Source organism: Hippopotamus amphibius, chromosome 8 (assembly GCF_030028045.1).
Source record: "Hippopotamus amphibius kiboko isolate mHipAmp2 chromosome 8, mHipAmp2.hap2, whole genome shotgun sequence".
In the NCBI taxonomy this organism is placed as follows: domain Eukaryota; kingdom Metazoa; phylum Chordata; class Mammalia; order Artiodactyla; family Hippopotamidae; genus Hippopotamus; species Hippopotamus amphibius.
The window spans coordinates 102,953,755-102,965,949 of NC_080193.1; the positions used below are offsets into that span (position 1 = coordinate 102,953,755).

The following is a 12,195-nucleotide window of genomic DNA, read 5'->3' on the forward strand; positions in this document are numbered from 1 at the left end:
AACATTGTTAATAGGAAAAGTGTAGAGCCTGCATGACATAAATTTGAGAACTCTTCTAAGTTATAAAAGAAAATAGAAGTAAAGAGAGATAAATTTTATTTTTAGATGAGAAGAATCAACTTTGCAAAAATGCCATTTCTCTTAGATCATTAAATCAGTAGAGTGTAAATTCAGTACAATCCCCAGAATATTCCAATATATTATTTAAAACTTAATAAAATGATTCCCAGAATTATTCTAGGAGAATAAATATGAGGTGAGCCACATAAATTCTGAAAGAACAGAAAGGAAGAGTAAGAATTAGCCTTATAAAATAGATTCTAAAACTATAAACAGATTATTATAACAGAAATATACCTGTAGAATAGAAATAGACCCCAGTTTATATAAGAATTTAGTCTGTGATAAAAAGTGGGCATTTCAGATCACACGGAGAAACCAACTGAGTGTTCACTAAATACTGTTGGAACCACTGGCTTCTTATTTGCAGAAGAAAATTAAGATAACTTTACATATTCTAATTCTGGATGGAATAAAGATATGTAGATGTTAAAAAAAAAAACCTTACATGTGTAAGAACAAATTTGGTGATTTTTTTTTCAGTAATCTTATGAGTAGAAAAAGACATGACATTAAAACCAGAAATTAGAAAGTAAAGATATGTTTATCTACATAATAATTCAGTAGTCCCACACAGCAAAAACCAAAACACAAACCAAAAAAACCCCCACAAACAAAATTAAGATACATGACATACGGGGAAAAAAAATTTGTAACATATATATGACAGTGTTATAACCTGACCCGTAAAGAAAAATGGTCAAAGGACATTTGTATTTCATTCATAGAAGAAAAAATGGAAATGATCAGCAACAAATGAAAAGATGGTCAGCTACTCAGTAAGCAAATTTAAATTAAAACAAAATATTCTCAGCTATCATATCAGCAAAGATTGCTTTTAATACCAAATGTTGGAGAGGGCGTGGGGAAAAGGTACTCAGTGCTGGCGGGAATGTACATTGGACTTTGCTGGAAGACAGCTTGTTGGTATGTATCAAAAATCAGAATGTGCCTGTTCATTGACCCAAAATTCTTTGCCTAGGAATTAAATCATATAGAAATGGATACACTAATATGTATATCCAAGGGTTTTTAGTGTAATTTTTATGTTAAATAATTGGAAAGAAATTAGTAAGTGTATTTACTTCATTAGGTAATTAATTAAACTACACCCAAAGTGGAGTTTTATATAGTTATTATAAATAATATTGTAGCTCCATACTGTTGACCTAGAAAAATGTCAGTGCAGAGCATCACATGAAAAACATCAGGTCAGAACTTCCCAAGTGGTGCAATGGTTGGGAATCTGCCTGCCAATGCAGAGGACACGAGTTCAAGCCCTGCTCTGGGAAGATTCCACATGCTGCGGAGCAACCGAGCCCCAGGCGCCACAACTATTGAGTCTGTGCTCTAGAGCCTGTGAGCCACAACTATTGAGCCCGTGTGCCACAAGTATTGAAGCCCACGTGCCTAGAGCCCGTGCTTCGCAACAAGAGAAGCCACACAATGAGGAGCCCGCACACCACAATGAAAAGTAGCCCCCGCTTGCAGCTACTAAAGCCCGTGTGCAGCAGCAAAGACCCAATGCAGCCAATAAATAAAATAAATAAATAAATAAATTTATTAAAAAAAATCAGGTCACAAAACAGCATTGATAATAGAGTTCCATTTTGCACTTTACTTTTGTATATTCATTATATCTAGTAGATATTAAAATTTCTGGAATTATATCGATATATGTGTATGTTCCTAAACAGGATAGTATCAATAGTTACCTCTTAAGTAGTTGATTCATCAGTGGTTTTCACTTTCTATTTCTTTATACTGTCACAGTCTTGTACAGAGATCATGAATTGCTTTTATAATCAGAATAAACAAAACCATTCTCATTAAACATAGTCATTGTACTCTGGTTGTTTTTTTGTCTGTAGTGGAACATAGGTACTTGTATTTCTCCTACAATGACTCTTCATATATGACAAGACTTTCTAATCATTCCATAGTACTCCTATCCACAGAGTAAAGAATCATGATTACTTTTTCTTCATGGTACTTACCTTTATTTTTTAAACTCACTTTCTCTGTAAGAGGCAGTTTAGGATAGTTCCTGGGATTAAATCCTGGCACTGCCACTTAGAAATTTGTGACCTCTCTGGGCCAGTCTCCATATATGTAAAAATAGGATTGTTGTGATAATGAAACATTAATTAATACACAGAAAGTATATTAAGAACAATGCCTGGCGGGTAATAAACCCCTAAAAAATGTTAGTTACTGTTATTATTAACCCTTGGATTCTGTGTCTTACCTGTGTACTCTGTCTCCCCGTTATCTGTCTTGTTTTAAAATGAATTTTCTTAATATCTGTTATTCTAAAGAGTGGAAAGACTAATATAAGTAATTTGTATGTAACTTGGTATTTATATGTTATAAAAGTTCAGAATTGACATGCAAAATCAGTCACATCTCTTCCCTACTTTCCTGTGGTTTTCTAATAGGTTTACTCATGGGGTAGCAATACCTTTGGTCAACTTGGGCATTCCGATTTTCCAACAACAGTTCCTCGTCTTGCAAAGGTACTTTAGTGAACTTGATAACTTTAATAGCAACTTATTCGAGAATTCTAAGTTATAATGCTTTATATTTCTCCATTTCTTGTTTTAGAAAATTAGGAGAATTGTATACTTGTAACCTAAGTTTGTTATGATGTATATTAAAATTAAAAAAAAAAAGTAAAGCCACTTTTTCAGGCTAAATGTTCCCTTTTTTTGATTGTTAGTTTATATTTCTTTTCTTAGCTTCATTCCCTTTTTTTGATTGTTGGTTTATATTTCTTTTCTTAGTTCATAGATTTTTTTTTTTGTAAGTAAAAATGAATAAGTTCTTTTAAAGCAAATGTTTCTAGGACTGTGATGTTGACTTCTGAACTTTATAGTACCACAGATGCCTACTCTGACTTCTTACTCAAGTTTGACTGTTTTTTTCAGCGTGACTTTTACAGAAAATTATTTGATGGTTTGTTTTGTTTTCACATAGATAGTAATAGTAATAAAACCTTTTTGTAACCCTTTTAATTTTCTGTAGGGAAGCTAAAAGTATAGATAATTTCGATACTGCTGTGTGAATTGTTTTCAGTTTATGTAATGCTATTCAGAGATTGGTAACTTCTAGTCCTTTTGATGCTGTTTTGGAGGACTTTTCTCAACCTTTTTTCCTGCCACAACATCCTGCAGGAATACAAAATTCATCAATAGTATTAACTCCTTATGTAAGATTTGTTTGTTTGGAGGAGTGTTGTGGGTGGAGAGTGGGTGTGGTGATAGCCTGGTAGCCTAACAGAATAGATTGTGGAGCTCATGTATTCATAGTTTGATTCTGGTGTCTCCCCCATCCCAACACGTGCTCTCTGCACTGAGAGTAATAGAGACTAAAAAAGGATAGTTTCTTCAGTTTCAGGAACATGACTCAGATATAAGCGACAGTTAATACATATTCCAGTGGCTCATATATACATTATGTGTCTATCACTGTTATAAAACCTTTACACGCTGCCTTTCCTTTCAGTGAACTTAATTTTACTGGGAAGAAAAGACCTAAATAAAACACTAGGAAACAGTTGTTATTTATAGCTCCAATCTTAAATATTTTCAGCATAAAACATTTTAGTGGTAAGCTGTTCAATTTCTGATATTTTATCACAAGTAAAAATATGGCAAGTCATTGTTCCTTGTTTTCTGTTTATTTGAATAAAGTAGAACATACCTCTATTCATATTAAGGAAAGTTTTGTGATATAGCATGGAGATGCTGGAAATACAATTTTTATTTAACATTTTAGAGTCAGACAGGAGAGAATAGAGTTTGTTATAAGGTTTCAGTTTCATTACTCTTTAACAGCTGCATACATATGAAAATACAGCATCATCATTTTGGTTTTTATTTGGGGGAAGGGTGACAAAAACATTTTGAAGTCATTTTAATTAGTATGTGAACTAAAGTCAAGACAGAGTGAGATCTGATCAGTTTTGATTAGAGACTAAGAAGATGACTCCTTTCCTCTTGCAAAAATTTTAATTCATTCTTTGGAAAATCAACAGGAAGTCAGTTATTTGGATAGCCTGAATTTGAGAAGACAATGTCATGCTGGAAGAGGATAGCTATAAAGTAGTGGAGACACACGTGCGTTTGCTCACATGTGCGCGTGCATGCGCACGCACACACACACATATTCACTTATACACAGTCACCTAATCACCTAGGATTTGAACCCTATCTAGACACAGAGAATCTAATGGATTAGAAGTTTCTTGCTTATCGTTATACAGTCATGGCTGGCGCTGGGTCTGCAGATTGGGGCAGTAGTTTTCATAGCAGAACACTTCCTTCAAATGAAATCTTATGCAGAATCCCCTACATAAAACAGATAACCGTGGGACTATTTTAGTTGAAGGATGGAGGTGGGTGGGGGCAAAACCCTGGCACCTGCCTTTCCATGGTGGCTCCTGAATCACTGTGTGGAATCCTAAGGTTTGAAAACCATTGGTTTAAGGCAGTGGTTCTCCAGCTTTTGCATACACCAGAATCACCTGGAGAGCTTGTCAAAGCAGATTGTCCAGTCTCACCCCCCAGAGCTCTGTGGCCTGAGTTTGCATTTCTCACATGTTCCTGGATGATTGCTTCTGTTGCTGCTGCAGAGACTGCTCGTTGAGCACCCCTGGTCTAGGGGATCCACGTAGATGGGGCTTTTAAGGGGTCCTGTCTGTTTTAGCATCCTGGAACACAGTGAAGTCACATCAGAAAGGTGGTGAGTTCCTAGTGGGAAAACAATTTTAGTACCCATGGGTTTAGTTGGCCAGAATGGAATTTAGCCTTGTTAGATTTTCTTTTTACCTTGATTTTTGTGCATATAGCAAATATGAATGAACACAGGTGTGACCTAGCTATCAGAATAGGGCTCTAGAAGTTTCTGAGCCTTTGATTGTAGTACAAGCTGAGTCCTGTGGCAACTTCCAAAAATAACAATGAAAAAAATCAAATCTATGGTTTTATCTTTTTAAATTCCAATTTTTCAGTTTTTTATAAAACAATCCAGTTCTAAATTTACAGGCTGAACAAGGGTTCCTTCTCGCTCCTGCATCTGTTCTGTAGTTGACTGGGTACATTGCTGGGTGAGTTTTGCCATCTTGAGATGTGGCTTTGTACTCCACCTGTTCAAGTAACCTAACGTTCCATTTCCTGTGGCTTTGGAGTTCCATCTGATTCCTTCATCTTGGACGGACAATGTCTTCCTGTCGTTGCAGGTGAACAGTGAAAATGGAGTCTGGAGTGTAGCTGCAGGCCAGGATTATTCCCTGTTTCTAGTGGATACCGAAGACTTCCAGCCTGGGTTATGTTACAGTGGCCGACAGGACCCGACAGAAGGTGACAACCTTCCAGAGGATCACAGTGGTACTAAGACTCCAGCACTTCTCTCCTGTAGTAAGGTGAACAGGAATTGGATCCTAAGGCCCACGTTCTGTAACACACGAGCAGTCTTTTCTTTCTGTTGCTATTTGTATGTATGCCTGTTATTAAATGTCTCTGACTAATGTATTTAAAATTGCAGACTGCTCCCCATCCCCCTTCACTCCTTGTCTCCTTTTCCTGCCTTATTGCTCTCCGCAGTGCATATCGTCATCTCACACACTATATAGTTTACTTATTTTGTCTCTTGTCTGCCCTCCTTTACTGTAAGATTCAGAAGAGGCGGGGTTTTAGGCTCTCTCATTTACTGCTGTATCCTCATAGTAAATACTTCTATAAATATTTGTTGAATTAACACCTTCACGTAGGGATATTAAAATACATATTTCACAGCAAAGTTTTCCGACTGTGCTCATGGAGTCCTCAGAGATGAATCAGAATAGAAATTGAATAGATGAATTTTTAACTGTAAGTGGAAAGGAAAAATTGCAGGGGCCTGAGGTGGGCTTGTGGCAGATCTGACAGGCCGCCAGCAGTGCTCTGTTTCCCATCGCTTCTCCTCTTTTCTTAGCTTTTCATTTTGTGTACTACTGTTTACTCATTTTTCCTTTTTGATCTGAATTTCTTTGCTTTCCTTCTTCTTACCTCTTTTTCATAAACTTAAAACGGTTGGTCTGTTTCTGGTTTTCTTTTTCCCCACTACAGTAACTCACACACTCAAAGTGATACTCTGCAAGGAAATTAACACTCAAAGCTGATACATTCTGGATTTTTTATTCTTACTGAATAATATATCCTATGGATTGTTTTTTATCCTTTGTGTTTTTTTTTCTGGCCAAATATGTAAGCTGTGAATGTACATAGGAGAGAGATCTTTCTTGCTAAAGGTAACACTGGCCAAGATTTGGCTCTTGGCCTATGTTAGTCTGTTATTCCAGACATACTAATTGACTCTTTGTAGTTCTTGGCCCTGATTCCACATTCCTTATTAAAGATTCCACAATCCAGATAAAGGATGAAATAGGCTGATGAAAGGGATGAGGCTCAATATGTGTCTTTAGTTACAATGGGCTGTTAATTGTCTATTGGGCCTGCAGCTTGGTTGCCTAGTGTAACAGGGGTATGTGACAAAAGACATTGAATGTTTTTATTCAGTGGTGTCATGAATAAATGACAAAGTCCCCTTTTAAAGAAAATCCCTTTCTGTTGTACTTTTTAAAAGATATTTCCTAGATCCATGATATTTTGACATATAGCATAGAGATCCTCTCTGCTCTCACCTATTTCATGCAAAAAGGGGTCCTGAGACACGTGTCTGTATCATTTGGACTTTGTATGTTTAGAGTGTCTGTGGTTTTAACCACGTATAAGATGAAATGAAAGGTATTATGGCAATGAATAATAGTATAGATGGATGTAGTTACATATAGATCGTGATACATGTATATAACAACAATGTACTGGTAAACCAGCCCTAAAAATCAAAGTAAAACCAAAAGCTCTGATCTGTAGTCTTTTCCAGTTTTTTTGGTAATTTCACTATTGCCACATTCAGACTGCTAATGATTTAATAAGCAACTTGCTGCAGAATTCCTGCATAGTTACCTGTTGGCTCTTACCAGCTGATATGAGCCAACTTCAGTGCCCAAATTGCTACCAGTAAATTATATTTTCAATCTTTTTCTTTTCCTGTTTTAGCTTGGATATATAAGCAGAGTGACAGCAGGAAAAGACAGCTATCTAGCATTGGTGGATAAAAACATTATGGGATATATTGCCAGTCTCCATGAGTTGGCTACTACAGAAAGACGGTTCTATTCAAAACTCAGTGATATCAAATCTCAGATTCTCAGGCCTCTTCTCAGTTTAGGTAAGTAGAGCCTCCCCTCTCCCATCTCTCCACCCACTCAATTATCAGGACTCTTGTTTTATCTGTTTATCCTGTATCACAAATAAAGAACACTTTGTCTTAGTTGTACTCTTCTCCTTTCTTTCCAGTCTCTTCTTTTCGTGCACAGGTAGTCAACAACTTACAAACTATTTCCACTATGTCAGTAGCCAGCTGCCCCTATCCCACCACTCCCAGAGCTCCTTTTACTTGTGGAAGTAGAAGGATGGAGCTTTCACAAGATTCATGGCAGGGAAGCAGAACAACTTTGGGAAAGTTGATCCTAGGAGTCAGACTAGCCCCACTAGTCCTAAGATACCTTACATTATATACTACCCAAAATTTTCATTTTCTTTGTTCTGGTTCTTAGAATTTTATCAAGTAGAACTTCTTTTGAATTTACAGGTAGTCTTTCAAAATGTGGATAACTGTAAGAGTGTTAAGGGTCTTTAGCAGGAATTGATTAAATCTGATCCTTTTTCTTAGCTGTAATCAGTTACAAGAGGGATTGAAGGTAAGGAGATAATATGGGGAAAATAGATTACAGTAGTCCTAGCTACTGTCCAGATATACTAAGTGTACTTGGGGTCTTGAGGAGGTTAGAAAGGAATACAAAATGAGCTGGGTGAGGGACGTGCTGTTAAAGACGAACTTCCCCTAGTTCAAAAAACTTCAGGTTTGGCCCTACACTCAGAAGATGGAAAGGATGTTTTTCCCCCCTTTCTTTCTCCTGAACTCCTTGATCCCCTGTGAGGACACAAAATTCAGACCAATACTGTAGTACTTAAATTCTGCCTTGTTTGTTGTCATTTTTCCACATTAAGTTGACATTGGCTTGTGTAGGTCAGCCCATTATTTCTTTTTTTTTTGTTTTTAAGAACTTTTATTGAGATACAGTTAACAGACAATAAATAGCATATATTTAGAGTATACAATTTGGTATCCCAATCTCCCAATTCATTCCCCCCCAACCCTCCCTGCTTTCCCCACTTGATGTCCATGTGTTTGTTCTCTACATCTGTGTCTCTATTTCTGGCTTACATTTCCTCTTTCATAATTGTTAGCATTTGCCTTATGTGTTGAGGTGCTCCTATATTGGGTGCATATATATTTATAATGGTTATCTCCTCTTCTTGGATGGATCCCTTGATCTTGATGTAATGTCCTTTCTTGTCTCTTATAACATTTTTTATTTTAAAGTCTATTTTATCTGATGTGACTGTTGCTACTCCAGCTTTCTTTTGATTTTCATTTGCATGGAATATCTTTTTCCATCCCCTCACTTTCCATCTGTATGTGTCCCTAGGTCTGAAGTGGGTCTCTTGGAGACAGCATATGTAAGGGTCTTGTTTTTGTATCCATTCAGCAGTCTGTGTCTTTTGGTTGGTGCATTTAGTCCATTTACATTCAAGGTAATTATTGATATGTATGTTGCTATTACCATTTTCTTAATTGTTTGGTTTTTGTTTTTGTAGGTCTTTTTCTTCTCTTATGTTTCCCGCTTAGAGAAGTTCCTTTAGCGTTTGTTGTAGGGCTGGTTTGGTGGTGCTGAATTCTCTTAGCTGTTGCTTGTCTGTAAAGCTTTTGATTTCTCCGTCGAATCTGAATGAGATCCTTGCTGGGTAGAGTATTCTTGGCTGTAGGTTCTTCCCTTTCATCACTTGAAATATATCGTGCCACTCCCTTCTGGCCTGCAGAGTTTCTCCTGAGAAATCAGCTGTTACCGTTATGGGAGTTCCCTTGTATGTTATTTGTGGTTTTTCCCTTGTTGCTTTTAGTAACTTTTCTCTGTCTTTAATTTTTGTCAATTTGACTACTATATGTCTTGGCGTGTTTATCCTTGGGTTTATCCTGCCTGGGACTTTGCGCTTCCTGCACTTGGCTAGCTATTTCCTTTCCCATGTTAGGGAAGTTTTCAACTATAATCTCTTCCAATATTTTCTCGGGTCCTTTCTCTCTTCTCCTTCTGGGACCCCTATAAGGTGAATGTTGGTGCTTTTAACATTGTCCCAGAGGTCTCTTAGGCTGTCTTCAGTTCTTTTCATTCTTTTTTCCTTATTCTTTTCCACATCAGTGATTATCACCATTCTGTCTTCCAGATCACTTATTCACCTTTCTGCCTCAGTTAATCTGCTGTTGGTTCCTTCTCGTGCATTTTTCATTTCAGTTATTGTGTTGCATATCTCTGTTTGTTTGCTCTTTAGTTCTTCTAGGTCTTTGGTAAACTTTTTGATCTTTGCATCCAGTCTTTTTTCAAAGTCCTTGATCATCTTCACCATCATTATTCTGAATTCTTTTTCTGGAAGGGTGCCTATCTCCTCTTCATTTAGTTGTTTTTCTGGGATTTTATCCTGTCCCTTCATCTGGTACAAAGTCTTCTGCTTTTTCATTTTCTCTATCTTTCTGTGGCTGTGGTTTTCAGTTCCACAAGATGAAATACTGCTGATACTGCTTGATACTGCTGTCTGCCCTCTTGTGGAGGAAGGTCAGCCCATTATTTCTAATGGGAAAACATCTACTTTTTTTTTTTTTTTTTAATTAAAAAAAATTTTTTTTGGAGTATAGTTTGCTTTTATTTATTTATTTATTTATTTATTTATTTATTTTTTGGAGTATAGTTGCTTTTCTACTTTTCAAACAGCTAACAGTCTTTCTGAATTCAGTCCCTTTGTAAGTTGGGGACTGTCTGCATTTGTTTTTGTTTTTAATGTTTTGCTTTTTTCAAATGTTGTAGAGTTCCTGTTCTATAAATTCTCTTCCAATGGGTGGGCCCAACACCCCAGGACTTTGGCAAGGGATAGGAAGCAATCCAAGCTGGAAGCTTCCTGCATTGCTCTGAAAGGAAAATGAAACTTGCCCTTTTCTTGTTCTGATTCCTGATTTCTGTGTTGGTTTTAGCTGGTCTGCGCATCAGCCTCACTGCTTGGAGGGAAGTCCTACAAACTGGGAGCTTTGGACTGGGAGAAAGCAGTGATCTCCTGATGCCCTCTGTAAAGTTAAGAGTGACCGAGACAGTCTGATTTTTGGATTGCCCTGTCTGTACTGAAGGGTTGGGCTTGTCCAAGGAGCAAGTAGAGCAGAAGTCAGTACAAAAGTTGAAAATGTTAACCAAGGTGTAGCTATAGAAGTGAGTTTAATTCTGGGCTGTCACTAACCATTTGTGTGAAATTAGATAAGTCACTTCCTTTCTCTTGGCCTTAGATGACTTATCCTCAAAATAGGAGGAGAGTTGAATTAGCACAGTGGTTCTCAAATTTGGCTGGTCTTCAGAATTAACTGGAAAGCACTTTTCAAAAAAAAAAAACATCCATCTTGGGATCTTAGCTCTGGCCTACTGAGTCAGAACCTGGAGGGTCCTGGGATGTGTTTTTAATAAGTTCATCAAATGACTGGGTACTGTGATCTCTCTGAATTTGACTTTTTTTTTTCAAACACTGATTATTTAGGTTCCGTATTTGAGAGTACATCTCAACATGTTAAGTAGTTTTAGAAAAGGGAGATTCATGATCTTGATCATGGGAAAGTATTCAGATAATGAGTCTCTGGGTTATGTTATTATCATCATCATTTTGTTCCAGAAAATTTGGGCACCGCAAGTACAGTCCAGCTGTTGCAGGAGGTGGCCAGCCGGTTCAGCAAGCTGTGTTACCTCATTGGTCAACATGGAACCTCACTGAGCAGCTTCCTTCAGGGGATGAAGGAAGCCAGGAGTTTGGTCATCCTGAAGCATGCAAGTCTCTTCTTGGATAGTTATACAGAGCAAGTATCCAGTCCTGTGTCATGTTCAGTCTCTGCAGGGTTATTCTGCCAAGGAGAGCAGCTCCTTAATCAGAAGAGACTAGATTAGGGAGAGTGCTATAAGGTAATAGAAATTGCAAAGCAGTGTTTTGATCTTAAGACAGCTATAGTTCTGCATCGCTAAAATTTTAGTTTGCTCTAAGAGGGGAAGAAAGATTTAAAAATAATGCATTCCCAAATTTCCTTCTGTATTCTAGCAGAATGATTCATAGTGTACTTAGTTTACAAAAAAGTGCCATAACTATGGTTCTTCAGAGAACAACTTTGTTTCCTTAAGTAAATTATACTAAAATTTGAGGAAATAGGTAACTGAACAAATTATTTTAAGACCAACTGCTGATTGTAAATATGGAGCTCTTCCAATGCCTGCTTCTCACTGTCGTGTAAATGGAAGATTTAAAGACCAAACTATTTTTAAAATAAAGATACTTTTGTAATAAAACCTAAGATAGTGATCAGCGGTTCTTTTCATGTTTTTCAAGTAAAATATCCCAACTGTATTTGAAATTTTTAGTATTTTTTTCTTAATTTGCGTTTTGACATTATTATGTGAGGCATAGTTTGTGTTATTTTAATGTATATTAGGTTATGTTGTTGATCTGAAGTGTAGATTTTAAAGTTGCCCATAATCCTACCACCAGAAATAACCATTGTTAATAATCTTAGTGTATTTCCTTTCAGACTTGGGTGTGTATGTGCGGATAGATGTATGTGATTTTAGTTCTAAGCAAAACTGAATATATTTGAAGCTGTTATTGGGGAGGAAATACCCTGGTGAGAGTCTTTTAACTTATTGTCTCTCAGATATAAAAAAACAGCATAATTTGATACAGATTTACTTTTTTAAACTAGATTTTTGTGTGTGTGAAGGTTTCAGCTTTTACTAGTATTAATTTTTCTTTTTTGACTCCTACAGATCTCATAATGTATTTCTTCTTTTTCTGCTCTCATACTTTAGGACTTATGCTTGCAAATGCTTTTATTTTG

At 36.7% G+C, this 12,195-nt stretch overlaps 1 protein-coding gene across 3 annotated transcripts in view; it reads left to right on the forward strand.

Moving 5' to 3' along the window:
• Window positions 1-12,195, forward strand: part of ALS2 (alsin Rho guanine nucleotide exchange factor ALS2) — an 82,855-nt gene that overhangs the window by 23,919 nt on the left and 46,741 nt on the right. For all 3 annotated transcript variants that reach the window (XR_009055104.1, XM_057745663.1, XM_057745664.1), the window contains exons 8-11: window positions 2,559-2,636; window positions 5,360-5,542; window positions 7,221-7,392; window positions 10,989-11,169. Coding sequence is in view for 2 of the 3 variants with exons in the window: in XM_057745663.1 (XP_057601646.1) it covers window positions 2,559-2,636; window positions 5,360-5,542; window positions 7,221-7,392; window positions 10,989-11,169 (614 nt within the window). In the remaining variant the exon portion in view is untranslated. The remainder of the gene's footprint in view (window positions 1-2,558; window positions 2,637-5,359; window positions 5,543-7,220; window positions 7,393-10,988; window positions 11,170-12,195) is intronic.